General features: G+C 35.2%; 1 protein-coding gene across 10 annotated transcripts in view; it reads left to right on the top strand.

Annotated features, from left to right (window-relative positions):
* Positions 1-20,346, top strand: part of PCDH15 (protocadherin related 15) — a 1,323,555-nt gene that overhangs the window by 798,796 nt on the left and 504,413 nt on the right. For all 10 annotated transcript variants that reach the window (XM_037741275.1, XM_037741277.1, XM_037741276.1 and 7 more), the window contains one exon: positions 9,932-10,051. In XM_037741275.1, the coding sequence (XP_037597203.1) occupies positions 9,932-10,051 (120 nt within the window). The remainder of the gene's footprint in view (positions 1-9,931; positions 10,052-20,346) is intronic.

The raw sequence follows: 20,346 nt of genomic DNA on the forward strand, positions 1-20,346 counted from the left end.
AAAAAAAAAAAAGAAATAGCATCAAAAGAAAAAATAGAAATTTAGCTGTTATTCTCAGTCTTCATTTGAATTGTCCTTTCATAGTGCTAGTACTTAGTTCAATGAATTACAAATTATGAAATATCTACAAGTTTAATTGACATGAATTATCTATTATGAATTATGAATTAGAAAGATACATGAAAATTATATACACACATATATGTATATATATGTATGTGTATGTATAGATATCCCTGTCTCCTCCGTCTGTAATGCTGTCTTTATAATAAAATTAAATGAGTTTTATTCCTTGCAAGATGCAAGATATTTTTTCGTAGTATTTCTCCATTTAGTGTAATACATGAAGATTATGCAATTAAGAAAAGAAATATCGAAATGTTTTTCCAACAAAAATCATTTTCACAGTTTAGTAGATTGTTAATGTCAAAGTATTTCACACTTCATTAAAATACAAAAGACAGGTATAATAAAGTTATTATCACAGATTTATAAAAGAAGCTTCCAAAATTAAAGTCCTGATTATTCACCCTTTGTATTCACTATAAGAAAGCTGAAAAACTGGAGCAATAGCATAAATTATTGGTTATAAAATTGGCCACGAAGTTGGACATAAATCTCAAGACTGTAGTTAAATCATCCCTTCAATACTTATAAATAGACACTCTAGTATTCTAAATTATAACTATATTCACGTACCTTATTTTACAAATAAATATGTTTAATAGTTACGGTATTTTATCATAATCACAAACAGCACTTTTATAAATGCATTAAATGCTATCCTCTTATGCTCTTTGTAAACATGTTCTTTTATTATTTTGCCAAGAATTGACCAAGACATTATTAATATTACTAATTCCTCTAAATGTCGAACAAGGGTTATAACAAGGTTTCACATAACTTCCTCATGAGCAAGACATAAGACATTTAAGTATTTTTATCTCTTTAAGTGAAGGCTCAATTAACTTTAAACAGTTGTATCATAAAGTAAATAATTTGGTTTCAAGAACAAATTATACGATTGCTGGAATTTCTCTATGTACTCAAGCCCTATTAGTCTCTTGCCTAATGCATGTATACAATATGGTAATCAAGAGCTCAATTTTGGATTGAGGATGTTTTGGTTTCTGACTTAGATTGGCTACTTATTAGCAGTGAGATCTTGGGCAAATTCATGAATGCTTCCCTATTTTTACACTTTCTCATCTGTAAAATGAAACAATGAACATACAAAGTTTGCATCTGTGGGTAGCTATCTGTAAGTATTAAGTAAGTTACTTCATGGAAAACACAGGTAACAGGTCAATGTTTTTTGAAAGAAATAAATTTTATACATGAGCAAAGAAAATGAATTTTAAAAAAGTAATCCATGGATTATATTACCTACCAAAATGGATTTTTAATTATATTTATTTAAGTTCAAGTAAACTTTTAATTGAAAGAAAATACTCTCCTATGTTTTGGTGGAGATATGAAGTGATCACAACTTTCATACACTGTTGGTAGGTAAGTAGATTGACAAAATTACATTAAATATTTTGTAGTGCTAACAAAAACTAAACTAGCAGACATCCTATGACTTGGCAATTCTACTCTTTCGAATATACTCAAAAGAAATTAGTGGATGATCTTTCTCAACTAGTGGTGATGATCCACTAGTATGTGGATTTTTAAAACCAAACATAAATGGAAAATACAATATTCATAGAAGTGAAAGGAAGGGAAAGAACCACATATTTATATATATATATATATATATATATATATATATATATATATTACTTTAAGCAGATAAATGGGAATTAATTATTTTAGCTGTTTAAAACATTTAAGTATTCAAATACTCAACTTCTGACTTAATAAGCTCACATGTACATTCAACTTAAGCTTAATTGCTTTTCAGTTTTTAGTAAAGATAGAGCTATTTGTCATTCTCTAACACAGTAATAATTCTTATTTTAAATACATTTATCTGCATGAATTTGTCTTATATTACTTATTTGGAGGAGGTAAACCTTAATCATTAGTTTTATGAAAAAAATGGAATCAAAATTTTTAACACAGCTACGAAAACTGTATTATGTTAAAAGGAATCTGAGAAACATTACTGAAACAGAATAAAATAGATGGATCTAAGAACAAACAAACAAAAGCATTAAGTTGAGCAAAAGAAGCCAGACACAAAAGGATACACACACTACTGAAGTCCAAGAACAGGCAAAACTAAGCTATTTTGATTAAAGGCCAAAGCAGCTACATCTGACAATATAGTCTGTACAGGGACATTAAGAAGTGTTACAGTGTGATAAAAATATTCTACATTTTGCTTAGGTGCTCGTTACATGGGTTCCTGAAATTGTCAGAACTCATACTGAATAAGATCTCTGCATTTTAAAAATATAAATTACACCTTCATAAATTAATGTTAATTAGACAAAAAGGCTATTCCTTTTCTTCTCATGTTTTCTTTAATGTTAAAGCATTACAGGACAACTTGCACTGAATGTGAATTCAAGAACATGTACTATTTTTTTTTTAATCTATTTTGGAAAATTTTAAGATGGATTTGAAAGGAATAATTTATTTGGAAAAACAGATGAATAAAACAAATGTTATATTTACTAGTTCAAGAAAGACCAATATAATGGTCACAGAAACAGTGATTTGGCACATGACTTGCTCTCAATAAATAATCGTAGATTCAGAGAGATTATGAATTCATAATGTAGGAAAATGTAAAATTTCTCAATAGCGTTCCACTAATTACTGCCTATTTACAAATTCAACTCTGGATTTCACGTATGGAGAACCTTTGTTTCCAAATATGTTACTATTGCTAAAGCATATTTCCAAAGTAGGGATTACTTGCAAGAATGAATTTAAAACATCTGATGATGAAGTTTATCCGAGGAGTAACTATGTTAGACATTCACAAATTATTTTTTAGTATTTTATTTTTTACTACTTGTTTCTATTTTGATAATGAGACATACGACTCTAAAAAATATAAAACAAAATCATTGTTACCTACCAATACAATAATATTGATTCCAGTGAAATTTTCTAATTGCCAAATATATACGTAAAATGCAATATTATGATTTGTGCAGGGCTTTCTACCACACATCCTTCAAAATATTTTATTCCAAGTGAACAGCGTTTCTATTTACCTTTGTGGATTTTGAAAGCTGTTAAACATAACCAATCCTCTTTATGCACAGATTCCTTTTTTGCAAATTATTGTACTTGCTAAAATTTATTTGTAACTGCAAAGACAGTGCTTGCAGTCATTCACAGGCCTTCTTAGAGTGATGAACAGTTTGGCACTCAATGCTCACCTTTCTACCTGGGGTCAAATGTGGTTATACTCTGCCCCCTTATTTTATCTTTTATATTGCAAATAAGTATTTTTCAGTCAGTTTAGTGCCATGCATTTAACATTTTTGTGCTTTTTGTCAGTGATTTTCCTATTTAAAATAGCCCCTAATTATAGTCCTGATATGCTATCTAGTGTTTCTAAGCACAAGAAGACAATGATATACCTTGTGGAGAATTTATATTCGTTAGATAAGCTTCATTAAGGTTGCATATTAGTAGGATGAAGAAAATTCTCCGGTTTATGTGTCATGACAACCTTGCTTTATGGTTTTTTTTTTCTGTTTATAGACATATTATTTTATCTTTTTTGATTTGTTAACATTTAACTTATTGCCTGAATGAAGCTTACCTAACAAACATAATATATTCATACAGTTGAATACTATACCACTAAGTTAATAATGTAGATGAATCACAAACATAATGTTGAAAAAGACAAACCTATATGAAAATAATGCATTCTGTAATACTCCATTTATACTAGTGCTCAAAACCAGCAAGACTATTAACCATATTAATCATCAAGCTCCCCTTTGTGAAAGGATTTCGTGACTGGGAGAAGTGGTTTTCTGAAGACCTGAAAACAGTTTCATGCTTGATGTTTGTGGTAACATTTAGGTGTTTACTTTTGAAAATCCACAGAGGTAAATAATTATGATCTATTTATTTTTGTATCTGTGTTATATTTCACTAATTGTGTATTTTATATTAATCTTTATCCTTTAAATATAAATATTAAAATGTTTGCACATGAAATTATATGAGGTCTAAGATTTGCTCTAAAATAATCTTAGCTATGGAGTGGTGAGTATGGATGAAACCAATTTTTTCATTGCTAATAATTATTGAAGCTGGCTGATGGGTATGCTCCATTATATATGTTTGGAATTTTAGTTCCTAAAAAGTTAAAAGACAGCAACAACTAACACTATAGTTAATGTTTTATTGTTTGTCTAATTTATCTTTCCTCTTCTTTTATTTATATCAGTCCAAATATCCTCTTGAATTTCTAAGGCTGTGTTCTTAATAGCCCAAAATTAGAAATAAATGTTCATCAACAATAGAGTGTCTCAATAAAGTGAGAGATACTCATACAGTTGAAGACTATATTTCATGAAACTGAAGAATTAGTTGTAACCAGAGGCTTGCAGGAGGCACATCCTGTATGTTGCCTAGGAGTAATGCTTCGGTATTCATTAATTCATTGTTCATAGGGACTTTATAGGATATAACTACTGCAAAAATTGAGATAACCAACTGCTTCACTGTTTATATGAAATGGTGAATATAATGACTATATGAGGAAATGTTCCAAATAAAATTAGTGAGGACAAATGTTCACTTTTTGTATTATTGTTTGTCATTCTTGGTTTGGCTTAAAAAAACTACAGTACTCTCTTTTTACAATCACATTCTAATTTCTCTTATTATTGATGTCTTCTTGAAATACTTAAATTTCTTGTTTGTGATTTTAATGATTACATTTGCATTTATTTATGTATTTTATGTATTCTCAGTAGTATAATGTATAAAATCATTTATGGACACAGACATGAGCTAAACAAGTGATACCTTCAGGAAGCTGCCTCAACTGATCATCATACCATACATAGAATGCCCTTCAGAAAAAGAAGCAAAAAAACAAACAAATTTGTAATACTTAGACTCGTTGACGTGTTAAAGGATACAGAGCATAGCCATCTGCATAGCAGATGTTCCCTGAACACTGAATAATAGGGCAATATACATTATAACAGACAGTCTGTCATGTGAAGATTAAAATATTCAAAAATTCACAAAACAGTAATGTCTCATATCTCCTGTAATGAGAATAATAGTGATATGTTAGTACATCTATATTTATGTAATACGTGTCTGTGTGTATGTGCACATGTATATGTAAATACTTCTGGTAGGCATATTCATAAATAAAATGAATGTAATTGAATGCTGAAATCTATTTTTTTTTTTGAGGCAATATCTTCTTGCTGTGTTTCCCAGTCTGGAATGTAGTGGAGAGATCAAGGCTTACTACAGTCACAACCTCCTGGGTTCTAGCAATCCTCTCACCTCATCCTCCGGAGTAGCTGGGGACTGCAGGCATGCATGTGCAACTGTGCTGGGCTATTTTTTCTCTTTTTGTAAATAGGGGGTCTCATTAAGTTATTCAGGCTAGTCTCAAACTCTTGGCTCCAGAGATCCTCCTGCCTCAGCCTCCCAAAGTGCTGGGATTACAGGTGTGAGCCATGACGCCTGGCCAGAATCCTCTATTTTCTAAAAACATTTTATATGCTGCTTTCTTCTGCTTTTTTGCATCTGACGTAGGCCTCTTCATTAGAGCCTTTTTAGTCTTTTCAGACCTCCCATGGTTGCCCATATACTTTATCTTCTTTTTTTCTTAGCTATTTCTCTCATGTTAGCCTCAACCCTATCTTATGTGTGAACAGGTCTACCATTTGAGCAGATCATGAAATTTGAGCAGGTCATTAAAAAAATGTATCACTGATCTGTTTTGTATTGCATTTTACATATATATGGCTCTTTGTACATACTTGCATAATCTAGTAGTAGAAATAAACAGGAATGATCTGTGCTAAGACATTTGCCTTAAATGTGCAACTATGGCAGAGAGCAAACCTTGCCTTGGGACACTTCCTGAGTCTGCTCATCCTCTGCTGTCAATCAGTAAATACCACATTCTTGAAGTTAGGGATAAATTGTTACTGAAATTGTCACAAAAGCCATGAATAAAACCATGGTAAAATATATTACTATTACACTAATGCTTTTCATTTAATTTTCAAGTAGCCTAAAATTTTGTCTAAAAAAGAGTCTTAAATTATATTTAGGGATTATTTACAACCTTTATATGATACCATTTTAGAAAAAAAAAAAAAAAGGTTTTCTTTATTCCCACAGCTAATACAATTGTTTCCTTTTATTTTTCATTCAAAGATATAAACTAATTAAATTTTTGTAGAATTATATTTCTACTTGTAATTTTTCAGAAAAAATAAAAGTACAATATGGCCACAAAAATACGATTAGAGTAACTTACATGTGGCATGCAAAATGAGCTCAAATCCTGTAAAGAGAACACTTGAAATTGAATTACCCTTTGAATTAACCTTAAAATTGGAACCATAAGCAAATGTATAGGCATTTTTTCCCCTATAGTCTATTAACAATCTTTGGTAGGCTTTGTCACCAAGTGTGTGTGTGTGTGTGTGTGTGTGTGTGTGTGTGTGTGTATGTTTATAAATATATAAATATATATACATATATACATATATAAAAATATATATGTATAAATATGTATTTCAAGATGGAGTCTCGCTCTGTCACCAGACTGGAGTGCAATGGCATGATCTCAGCCCTCTGCAACTTCCACTTCCTGGGTTCAAGTGATTCTTCCGCCTCAGTCTCCCGTATAGCTGGGACTACATGCACACGCCACCATGTCCAGCTAATTTTTGTATTTGTAGTAGAGACGGGGTTTCACCATGTTGGCCAGGATGGTCTCGATCTCTTGACCTCATCATCTGCCTTCCTCAGCCTCCCAGAATGCTGTGATTTCAGGCATGAGCCACCTTACCCAGCCAGTCACCAGCTATATTTATTTGAAAGGCAACTGAAGAAATACGATGTAGAGTTCATTTTAAAGAACTACCTATTAAACATTATACTTATAAATGTGATTTCTTCATGCAAAAAAGGCATGTCAGTGATGTAGGAAAACATTAATTGATACTAACATATAAGACATCATGCTACTTTCATGTGAAATTTTTGTCATTTCAAAAAGTTTGTAGAGCTAGAGAAAAACATTCATCTTTTCAATACTTTGCATCTTGAAATTATAAATATGACTTCAAATTTGCAAATAGTACATGGTAAAGAGTAAAATCGTTCAAATCATCTATTCTAACAAATTTCTGTCATAAATATTTATTCAGCAAACATAATCTTGATGAAGAGTGGCAAATGTAAAGTTCCCCCTCGATGTCCCATATCTTCCCCACAAGACCAATTTTATCTTCCTCAGTTGTAGGACTTTGAGATCCTGCTCTTCAAAATGAATCTGGTCTAATAGTATACATGACCCCAGTAAGCAGATTGAAAGGCATGGACACCCTTCTTTTTTCTCTCATTATTTTCACAGAGAGTATTAATTTTTTTTAATTTATTTGTTTTATTTTTTTGTTTTTTGCTTTTATACTCTAACTCCACGACATAGTTATTTTCTGGCAACAATATTTTAAAATTTGTTTTATAAGATACCTGAAAACAAATCAATGTCATCCAATTGTAAAATTTCATAGTTTGAAAATCATGGATAAACCTGGAAGATATTATGTTAAGTGAAACAAGCCAAGCATAGATATTCAAATACTGCATGATCTCACTTGTATGTGGAATATAAAATAGTTGAAATCATTGAAGCAGACAGTGTAAGAGTGGTTACCAGGGGCAGAGATGAGGGGGCTGAGGCTTCAGAGATGTTGGTCAAAGGATACAAAATTTAAGTTTCTTGAACCTAGTAAGTTCAAGAAATATATTGTAAACATGGTAACTGTAGTTAATGGCTATGTATTTTTGAAAACAGAATTTAAATGCTGTTACCACAAAACGTGTATATAATAGATATGTTAATTAGCTTGATTTAGCCATTGCACAAACTGTACATATTTTAAAATAACACGTTATGTACAACAAATATACAAAATTCTATATGTTAATTTAAAAATGAAATAAATTGGGAGTAAAAGTATCAAAGCATAGCTATGTAAGAATGGGTGAATATTTATAAAAGATAAGAATGACTTTTACAACAGGAATTCCATTTAAAAAGAAAATACTAAAATGTCGGCTTGGAAGCTATTTGGCTAACTGACATTTCTACTAAATCTGTCCCCCCTGGTCCCTTGGTGTCCTCATAGGTACTGCTTAAACCGTCTCTTCTCACTTCATTCTCAGCTCTCCAAAATTTGCCTTTAATGCTGCCTTCTAGAAGACTTGGCCTTATAGATACTGAACTTCCTTGTACTTACAGTTTATTTTTAAATCATAATTATATTCTCTTCCTAAGTCGGAGATTGTCAACTAGTGTGGTTGTTGAGACAATGGGCATATTTTATTTGACCTATTTATATTTTAATGTTTAAAAATATGTTGCCAATCTTACCATGAAATATTTTATATAAAGAGATTTTGTATAAAATTAGTATATTAGAAGACTTGGTAACATGGGCTCCATATTCCAAGATGGCAGGAATTTGCTGGGGTTAAGTAGCATCAGAGGGGGCATATTCTATCCATTTGCCACTGTCTCAACATTCTTGCTTCACTCGTTTATATTACCTGAGGAATCCTTGTAAAATGTAAGTTTTCAGTTTCTGAAAATAAAATTGAATATAACAACTTTTTGTTGCCTCTTAACTGTTTTTACCATGAAGGAATCCTGGTCAAAAAATAAGAAAACAATTCTCAGAGCAAACTTTAAAAGGCTAAGTCTGTAGAGGCACAGAACTTAGGTTTATTGATGAAGTGCATTTAGATCTTCTAATAATGGAAGGATTATAGAAACAGTACAAAATGCAAGCACACGAGAAAGGCCATCATATTCTGATGTGGTGTGGGGAGTGCTATTTGAGGGGTTGTATGTGGTGTGGGGGGTGCTATTTGAGGGGTGGTATGGGAGCAGGTGATATCTAATTAAGGTGGAATTTAATGAGTAGTATTTTAGCTAAAACCTGAAAACTGTGAAGGGAGTAATATATTAGCTTAAACCTAAAAGCTGGTTATAAGAGCACATTGTGCAAAGACCAACAGGTTAAAAAAAAATAACAGTGATTCTCTTGTGGGGATAAGTAAGAAGTAAGACTAGCCATTTAAGTCAAACATCAAATCATGGTTTTGTATACTATACATATTAAGTTTTGACATTGTTTTAATCCAAAATGAAAAGATGTGGCTATCTCTCTGACTGCTGTGACCTGATGCTTTTATACTCAACCAATATTAGAAGCAGTCAAGAAACTCCCAGTATTTCCTCTAATAAACAGAAAATTTATTGTCCCCAACTTCTCTTTTTCAAACTTGCAACTTGCATATAATTACCAACCTGGATTTCATTGCCCACTCATAAATGGTTTTTGATTTTAAAGGAAAGAAACGAAGCTTTTCCTACCATTTAAATTATAGCTTTCAGGTAACATTTCATCAAGAATTTTGAGGAGAAACAACAGATACAATTTCTGCACAGGAGCTAAAATGCTAATGGCTATAAATTGGTCCAAATGTGTTTCGCACTGAATCAGGGTCTCCTATTTCTTCAGCCATAGCAAGAATCATGAAGCTGGACATTTCAGACATTATAAGTAATCCTACGTAAGGCTCAAAGCTGTTGTTTTGAAACACTTCAGTTTGTGGTTTTGAGCTGCCAGCTGGTAGATTCTTTTATGTAATAAGGAGCTGATTTTTATGCTCTAGCATTTCTAGTGTACAGTTGATAAAATGAGAGTTTATTTAAAATCTTTTTTCCTTTCAGCTCACTCCAGTTGGTACCACGATATTCACAGGATTTTCAGGGGACAATGGAGCTACAGATATAGATGATGGACCAAATGGACAGATAGAGTATGTTATTCAGTATAATCCAGATGATCCGGTATGTAAATACCTATTTGCAATGTAATTTTCTTAACAGGAATAAAATTAATGATTTTTTAGCTGATATTTATTGTATTATTCAAATAACTACCAGAACCAGATTGGTAATGATACTATTATTAAAAATTGTCTCAAAATTGAATTATTTTTAATATTTATGCTTTAGAAGCTAATTTTTGGTGGTATTTGTAGGTAAGCCTTAAAATGTATTCATAGATATAACATGCCTCTTTTACTAAATTCGTTATGTTTATGGTCTCCAAAGCGTTCTAAACAAATCACTGGAGATGAGATAACAAGTGTCAAACATATATTTTATGCAACTTAAATTAATAACAATATTGTTGCTACACCAGCAAAACTCACACCGAGTATTGCTGGAATTCACAAGCCTTTAAAATTTTAGCCATCCACCAATTAAACCAAAGATAGAGAACATGACAAAAAGCCACTAGTTATAGTCTGTTTTATGATTTTTCTTCCTTTTGTTCCCATTAGACAAGAGGATTTCTATGTTGTTTTTTTAAGGCATGAATATTTCCTCTAATGATATATTATTAAAAAAAAGAGAGAGACAAAATTAGAATTTTTTAACTGAAGCCAGAGTCAGAAACTCTGCCTGCCATCTCCCCACTTTCTTCTCTTGAGGCAGTTCTTCAGAATCCTATGGGCTCCCCAAAGCAAGCATAAATAAGCTGTCAAATTAAATACATCTCTTTTATGTTTAATATTAGAAATATAAACAATGGTGAAGTTAGTATTTTGTCCTTGTTTTGGTCATTTTTTGTTGTAGATAAGATTGAAACAAGCAAAACAAAAAACAAAAACAAAACTCTCGGATAGTACTGAGAGACTAAGAACTCACAGTAAGATCTACATCACAAATTTATTTTATTAAGTAAATTGTGGATGCATTTTCTCATTGCATCCTCACAAATCAGTAAGCAGTGGTAATATCTCTGTTGCATAGAAAAGAAACCTCATATGTGATTTGCGTCATGTTACGAAATTGCTAGGCTGTAAAATCCAATTACAGTCTATTCTTCCTCTATTCTATTCTCACAGAAAAACTTGTAATACCTATGTTAAAACATTAATAAGTTTGGAAAATAAGTGTGTGTGTGTGTGTGTGTGTATATATATATATATATATAAATTTCATGAGCATAGCAGGGTAAAGGTCAGATTTTAGAGTTTTTTTTCTTTTTCGCTTTGTTTGTTTCTTTAAAAGAGGACTTTTTTTTTTTAAGGAAAAGATAATAAAACAAAGATTTGGGACATGATGAGAATGTGACAGAGAAGGACAGTATGAAAGGTTACATAAGAAGTGAAGTGGAAAGTGTCAAAGAAATAGCAGAGGAAAGGGCAGCAGAAATGCTTTTTCTTAAATATAGAAACAGCTGACAGAACATTCTATTTCTAAACCACTCACTTTGTTTGCTCTTTAGGTATTTTTTTAAATTAATTGTATGTATGTGCCATGTTTTTAGGTCACATTCTATGAAGGTGACTTTCTAATCTTTACTCCCTAAGCTGTAAAAATTAAACCTCCCAGCAAGTATATACCAGTTCATGCATTTTAGGGAAATAATTACTGCATGCATACAAAATATTTAATGTTTAGATACACTTTGAGAAGAAAAATATATTACTTGAAAATTATCTTTTCTAATTAAAATGTAGACGTTTAGGAAGGCTTAAATTCTTTGTCGCTTATGCAGTAATTCTGTCTGGATGCCTCTCATTCCAGGGATGTGTAGGCTTGCTGTCCAATATAATATGTAACTGTTGCTACCAAAAGTGCATAAACCAGTCAGCCAGTCAGCCACATGTGTTTTCTTTTTTTTTTTTTCTTTTCTTTTTTTTTTTTTNTTTTGAGACAGAGTCTTGCTCTGTTGCCAGGTGCCAGGCTGGAGTGCAGCAGCGCAATCTCGGCTCACTGCAATCTCCGCCTCCCGGGTTCAAGCAGCTCTCCTGCCTCAGCCTTCCGAGTAACTGGGACTACAGGCGTGTGCCACCATGCCCAGCTAATTCTTATATTTTTAGTAGAGACGGGGTTTCACCATGTTGGCCAGGATGGTCTCGATCTCTTGGCCTCATGATCCACCTGCCTCGGCCTCCCAAAGTTCTGGGATTACAGCCACGAGCCACCGAGCCTGGCCTCATTTTCAAAATTACAAATGAAAAATAAAAAGTAAAATATGTTAGCAAGCTAGCACTACTATGAAATAAACTTCTCAGAATGGTCTTAGTTTTGTGGACAAAATAATAAGATATCATGACAGTTAGCTTAGGTTGTACTGAAGGAAAAAAGCATTAACCAAGGTACAGTCTTATGAAGAGAATCCACCATTAGACATTATATAAAATTAGTGTACACCTCAGGACCAATTTCTTTTTTTGTAAAATGTGTGAGGAGATACATGATAAACGTTATGTCCTGCCACCACTAAACTCTGCTAATTCTGCTTATATTAGTAGCACCATAATGTGGCATTTTTACTCAAAATGCCAAATAATAACATTTCAATAATAGCAAAATAGCAATAATTGCAATTCAAATGGTATTCTAAAACAAAGAACAAGTTTGGGAATAAATAATTGTTGAACTGATTGACCCAATTTGAAATGAAAGTGTTCCTGTAGTGTGTATTTTCACACTTCTGTAAAGAATACCTCAGACAGTGTAATTTATAATAAAATAAGTTTAATTGACTCACAGTTCTGAATGGCTGGGACGGCCTTAGGAAACTCACCGTCACAATGAAAGGGAAAGGGGAAGGAAGGAATGTCTTACATGGCAGCAAGAGAGAGACTGAGTGGGAAGTACCACTATGAAACCATCAGATCTCATGAGAATGCCCTCACTATCACAAGAACAGCATGAGGGAAACTGCCCCATGTTCCAGTCACCTCCCACCAGATTGCTCCTTACACACATGGATATTATAATTCAACATGAGATTTGGGTGGGGATGCAGAGCCAAACCGTATCATTCCTCCCCTGCCCTCTCCCAAATCTCTTGTTCTTTCAACATTTCAAAACCAATTATGCCTTCTCAATAGTTTCCCAAAGTCTTAAATCATTCCAGCATTAACTCAAAGTTCGAGTGCAAAGTTTCCTCTGAGATAAGGCAAGTCCCTTAAACATGTGAGCTTGTAAAATCAAGAACATGTTGTTATTTCCAAGATACAATAAGGGTACTGGCATTAGATAAATACACCCATTCCATATGTCATAAATTGGCCAAAATAAAGGTGCCGCAGACCCCATGCAAGTCCAAAACGCAGCAGGGCAGTCTTTATATCTTAAAGCTCCAAAATAATCTAATTTGACTCCATGTCTCACATCCAGGGCACACTAATGCAAAAGGTGGGCTTCCAGTGCCTTGGGAAGCTCTACCCCTGTGGCTCTGCAGGGTAAAGCCCCTGCAGCTGTTTCACAGGCTAGCATTGAGTGTTTGTGGCTTTTCCAAACACATGGTGCAAGCTGTCTGCGGATGTATCATTCTGGGGCCTGGAGGAGACAGTGGCCCTCTTTTCATACCTCCACTAGGCAGTCCCAAGTGGGAACTCTATGTGGCAACTCAATTCCCACTTTTTCCCTCTGCATTATGCCAGAAGATGTTTTCCATGAGGGCTCCACCCCTGCCACAGAATTCTGCCGGGACATTCCCAGCATTTTCCTCTGACACCTAGGTGGAGGCTCCCAAAGCTCAACTGTTGTCTTCTATGTACCTGCAGGCCCAACACAACATGTAAGCTACCAAGGCTTGGGGCTTGCATCCTCTGAAGCAATGCCCTAACTGTATGTTGTCCCCTTTAAGCCATGGCTATAGTTAGAGTGGCTGGGACACAGGGTGCCATGTCCTGAGACTGCACAGAATAGTGGGGCCCTGGTCCCAGCCCCAAAAACCAATTTTCCCTCCAGATCTCCGGGCCTGTGATTTGAGGAGCTGCCATGAAGTTCCCTAAAATTCACTGGAGGCATTTCCCCATTGTCTTGGCTATCAATATTTGGCTTTTCATTTCTTATGCAAAAAGTGTCTAGGAAGTTCCAAACTTTGTCATCTTCCTGTTTTCTTCTGAGCCCTCCAAACTGTTCCAACCTCGGCCTGTTATCCAGTTCCAAAGTTGCTTCCACATTTTCAGATTATCATTCTAACACTATTCTACTATCTCAGTAACAATTTCCTGTATTAATTTGTTATCACACTGTTAGAAAGATACTACCTTAGACTGGGTAATTTACAAAGAAATGAGGCTTACTTGACTCTTCCAGTTCTGAATGGCTGTGGAGGCCTCAGCAAGCTTACATTTATGGTGGAAGTTGATGGTGAAGCATGGTGAATCTTATATGCAGTGATATGCAGACAGAGTGAAAAGGGAAGTACCACTTTTAAACCATCAGATCTCTTGAGAACACACTATCAGGAGAACAGCATGAGGGAAACTGCCCCCATGAGCCAGTCACCTCCTACCAGGACCTTTCCTCAACACACGGGGATTATAATTTGACATGAGTTTTGGGCGGGGACACAGAGCCAAACCATATCAACTAGGTGGGTAGGCAGACATGAGCAAGGCAGGAGAGGACCTCCCCTAGGAATGTCCATTGACCATCAGGTGATTGTCAGGTGGCTGTTAAACTGTTTCTCTAAAATAATAATTGGTTGCAGACAGTGCCAGGGAAAAATGGTCTCCCAACAGATAGAAAACACTGAAGCTGGTGATCAGTACCTTTCTAATAGAGCTCAGAAGTTGGGCAGGAGGGCTGAAGCATGCACATTAAGAGGCAAAATGGTAGTATTTAACCAGTATATGACCTTCCTCTGGGAATGCTTAACTGGCAAGGGAAAAATACCTCAAGTCAGTATGCATACAACTTCAGTAAACATGTTGTTCATGCAGACCCTCCCAAACGCACTGGCAGGCCACTGTGCATGTGGACAGCCTGTCCCAAAAGAAAAAATCAAGGGAGGAGAATCACAAACTCCCAAATCATGCCAATGAATAAAACCTCAAGTCAAGGGAGGAACAGGGCACTTAGATCTTTCAGGTCTCCCAGTTAGCGGTCTTCCAAGAGTGTTTTGCTTGCTTTCATTCCTGCTCTAAAATTTCTTAATAAGCTCTCACTGCTGCTCTAAAAGTTACCTCCATCTCTCCCTCTGCCTTAAACTTACTTTTGCCCCTAGACCACATTACTTCCTCTGAGGAGGTGAGGGCTGAGTTACCGCAGACCCAAATGGATTCACTGCTGTTAACAAAAGCATTTGCGCTCTTTACCAAAAATGTTTGGTTCTTCCTTTCTTTGGACATCTGCTGGGGTGTACTTTTCTTGCCTGGAGAAAATTATTTGCTTTGACTAATGAAATGTAAACTCAGAGAACCAATCAAATAATCATATTGTCTGCCCCTGCTGTTGTAGTCAGAGAAAAACACGTGAGGAGAAACATTCATTAGTCAATGACAACAATAAGCAGAGTCCACTTGCTTATGTATATTAGATATGTAGATATGAAGAGTAAAGCAATAAAAGTTTAATGGTTTGCTCCTGCAGTATTCCCTATCCTTTTCTGGCTGATGTATTTAGAAAAAAAATATTTTAGTAAATGTCTTATTCTAAAAGTCCTCTGGACAATTATTGAAAGAAAATATTATTTAAAAATACATTAAAACATGGTAAGAAAGACCTTATTCAGGACCACTGCAATAGGCATAGAAATCATTGCAATGAGATCTTGCAGTAGCAGAGAGATATTGGGCTCAACTGCACATAAAGCATGGACAAGTGGGACTTTATGGCCAGATGATGGCCGGGGTCACTGGATGGAAAATTACTAGGAGAAAACATCATATGTAAGGGGAATTCTGGCTAAATCAGACTAATGTGATTCTTGCTGAAGACAAGTCAGTGTCATCAGACATCACTTGGGGGATGGTGTAGGATGAGAAACCCCATGAGGTATCAAGGTAGATCATTTATCGAAGGTAGACGGATTTTTGCTGAAGTGACTTAGCATGTTTCTTTATTAAAAAGTGATTTTTTAAGGAAGTATACAGATGATCCTAGGAGAAGTTTCAGAAGCCTGGTGCAAGTTTGACCAGGCAAAGAATCTTTTCAGTCCCCACTATTCAGAAGCAGCAGCATTTTTCCTTCCTTTGTATAAGTTCTTTTACTCATTTTGTTACCTTTAGTCTATTAAGTACACTTGAATTATCTGTTGGAACTTGGTAGTAGAGAATATGTAAAAATATGTACCGGACAATATATGTTGTCAGGCCTTTAATGAGGAGCATTTAATTTCTATGCAATTTGTAGTGTGCTTATCAGAGTTATTGTAAAATAGTGTTTTTTTTTTTTATTTAATGGTTTCATGGTAATAAAAAGTAAGGGTTTCTATAATGCATTGAACTAATTCAGGGGTTTCTATCTAATCTTTTGGCTTCCCTGAGCCACACTGGAAGAAAAAGAATTGTCTAGGGCTACACATAAATTATACAAACATAAACAATACCTGAAGAGCTACTAATAAAAAAATCACAAATTTTGCAATCTTTTAAGTACATTTACAAGTTTGTGTTGGGACACATTCAAAGCCATCCTGGGCGCCATATAGCCTGTGGCCTATGGGTTGGACAAGCTTGAATTGGATTGTTTCAAAAAAAAAAAAAGGAAGAAAAAATAACTCTTTGAAACGGACAAGAATTGGTCATCACATGATCTGCAAAACTGTCATTTTTGAGAATTGCCTAATATGTAAAATCTAAATATAGGTATCATTCTGATGTTTAAATGTCATGGTAAGATTAGTAAGACTATTCATACAGTACATTATCACATTTTTATCTTAATTTTTAAATGCCAGATGGGAGGCATGTTTAGTTAGCATTTTAAGTGTTTGACCTAAACTGATAAGGAGGAAACTGATGACATATCCCTTGTAGCAATCTCCAATGGACTGAGAAGCAGCACAACATCGTTATTAACTACTGTTACTACTGAGAAAAAAAATGAAGACACTTAAGCAATACGCATAGGCAGCTTCTTTCTTGGAGGTATTACAGTGCTGTTTCAGTGGGCGATGACATCTTTTATCAAGACCTCCTGAGTAAATTGTCCTTCTTTTGTAATATGTTTGACTCCCTGCAGCTTTGAGAGAATTAAGAAAAATCTGAGCCATAATTTTCATTTGTAATGTGTAAGTATTTGAATTTCATGAGTCAGGAAGTTAAAACCACATTTCAAGGACAAAAGATTTTTAAACAAATCACCATCCTGAAGTAGTTCTCCCTATATATAAGTCAAAGTCCAATTTTCAGTTGTTAATAAAATATTTAAGGCTAAGCTAAAACTGCGATTGCTTATTCCTAGGTAGATTGCTAAAAAGAAATTTACTATGGTTAATAATGCTTTACAGGGTGCATTATACCATGAGAGTCCCATGCCCTCATAAAGTCATAATATTCTTATTTTATTGGAAACTCATGTTTATTAAGTCATAGTGTAAAAGCCTTTTTGATGTAAAACTTTGAAGTGTTTTCATTTCAAGCCTGTGACTTTTAACTTTACAACACATATGCTTCGAAAGCCAGACAGGCATAAATACAGTATCCTGAGAAGTTGGCTGGAATAAGATAAGTTGAATTGCATTGTAATCAAAAGGTATCATTAAATGTGCCTGTATGTGTTTGTTTTTGTGTGGGAGAGTGGTAAATTTGTATTGTGACCAAAAGTTCTCTGGAAAGGAATTTGGAGGAAAGAGACTTTATTTCGGTGAACAGTTTTCAAACCATGGGTATACAGCCTATGGTTTAGAGCTAAGATACATTTCAGAAAACGAAGATAGGGTTAGGGTTTTGTAGCTAATTCCCATCTAGTTTCCCAATCAGCTGTGTTCCTGCAAATGAAGGATTTAATTGCTTAATTCTGAGTGGTCAAAACATTTGAGTCCTGACTGGTCTATACACTGATTGGTTGGTTCAGGTGAGCTGTGATTGGTTGATTTCTAAGCCCCAAACCAGAAGTTTCTGTCAGATGTTTCCTTCAAAGGGCTGGTACTCAAGGGCCAGTGTAGGGGTGGGATAGTGGACAAAGGGTGGTAATTCTAGCAACAGTTTATCTTGGCACTAAGAACAGGATCTGGTTTTGCGTCGTTGTTGTATTAGACCATTTCCACACTGTTGATAAAGACATAACTGAGACTGGGTAATTTATAAAGAAAAAGAGATTTAATGGACCCACAGTTCCATGTGGCTGGCAAGGCTTCTCAATTATGACAGAAGGTGAAAGGCAGGTATTAAATAGCAGCAAACAAGAGAGAATTGAAAGCCAAGATAAAGGGGTTTCTGCTTGTAAAAACCATCAGATCTTGTAAGACTTATTCACTAACATGAGAACAGCATTGGTTAGATCTGCCCCATGATTTAAATGTGTCTCACCAGGTCAGTCCCACAACACATGGGAAACTACAATTCAGGATGAGATTTGGGTGGTGATTCAGCTAAACCATATCACTGCACCCCTGGCCCCTCTCAAACCTCGTATCTTCACATTTTAAAAGCAATCATGCCATACCAACAGTCCCTCAAATTCTTAACTCATTTCAGTATTAACTCAAAAGCTCACAGTCCAAAGTCTCATCTGCAACAAAGCAAGTTCCTTCCACCTACGAACCTATAAAATCAAAATCAAATTAGTTACTTCCTAGATACAATGGGAATACAGGCATTGGATATATATACTTATTCCAAATAAGAAAAATTGGCAAAAACAAAGGGGCTAAAGGCCCCATGCAAGTCCAAAATCCATTGGGTCAGTCAAAACTTAAAACACCAAAATGATTTTCTTTGACACCATGTCTCACATCCAGGTCATGCTGATGCAAGAGGTGGATTCTCATGGTCTTGGGCAGCTCCACCCCTGTGGCTTTGTAGGGTACAGCCTCCCTCCTGGCTGTTTTCACAGTTTGGCATTGAGTGTCTTCAGCTTTTTCAGGCATGCAGTGCAAACTGTCAGTAAATCTACATTCTGGGGTCCAGAGGACAGTGGCTCTCTTCTCATAGCTTCACTAGACAATGAGCCAGTGGCAACTCTTTCTGGGGGCTTCAACCCCACACTTCCCTTCCACACTGCCCTAGCAGAGGCTCTCCATGAGGGCCCTGACCCTGCGGCAAAATTTTGCCTGGACATCCAGGCGTTTCCATATATCCTTGGAGGCCTAGGTGGATGTTCCCAAACTTCAATTCTTGACTTCTGTGCACCCACAGGCTCAATTCCATGTGAAAGCTGCCAAGGCTTGAGGTTCATACCCTCTGAAGCCACGGCCTGAGCTATATCTTGGCTGCTTATTGCTATGGCTGGAGCAGCTGGGATGCAAGGCACCAAGTTCCTAGGCTGCACATGGAAGGGGGTCCTGGACTTGGCCCATGAAACTATTTTTTCTCTTAGGCCACCTGGCCTATGATGAGAGGGGATGCCACAAATGTCTTCCCTATTGTCTTGGTGATTAACATTTGGATCCTCATTACTTATGCAAATTTCTGCAACTGGATTGAATTTCTCCTCAGAAAATGCGTGTTTCATTTCTATTGCATCATCAGGCTACAAATTTTCTGAACTTTTATGCTTGTCTCACTTTTAAAACTGAATGCTTTTAATAGCATTCAAGTAACATCTTGAATGCTTTGCTACTTAGAAATTTATGTCATAGCAAGAGTCATCTTTACTCCTGTTTCCAACAAGCTCCTCATTTCCACCTGACACCACCTTAGCGTGGATTTCATAATCCATATCATTATCAGCATCTTGATCAAAGCCAATAAACAAGTTTCTTCCAAACATTCCCACCTTTTCCTGTCTTACTTCTAAGCCCTCTAAACTGTTCCAACCTCTCCTGTTACCTGCTTCCAAAGTTACTTCCACATTTTCAGATCTCTTTACAGCAGGACCTCACTCTACCAGTACCAATTTACTATGTTAGTCTGTTTTCACATTAAGACATACCTGATAAAGACATACCTGAGACTGGGTAATGTATACAGAAAAAGAAGTTTCATGGACTCACAGTTCCACATGCCTGGGGAGGCCTCACAATTATGGTGGAAGGTGAAAGTCATGTCTTACCTGGAGGAAGACTAAGAGAATTGAGAGTGGAGTGAAAGTGATTTTCCCTTATAAAAGCATCAGACCTCATGATATTTCTTCACTACCACAAAAACAGTAAAGGGGAAATGCCGATTCCATTATCACACACCAGGTCGCTCCCACTACACATGGGAATTATGAAAGCT

The sequence above is a fragment of the Cebus imitator genome, unplaced genomic scaffold (assembly GCF_001604975.1).
Source record: "Cebus imitator isolate Cc_AM_T3 unplaced genomic scaffold, Cebus_imitator-1.0 Scaffold97, whole genome shotgun sequence".
Lineage (NCBI taxonomy): Eukaryota > Metazoa > Chordata > Mammalia > Primates > Cebidae > Cebus > Cebus imitator.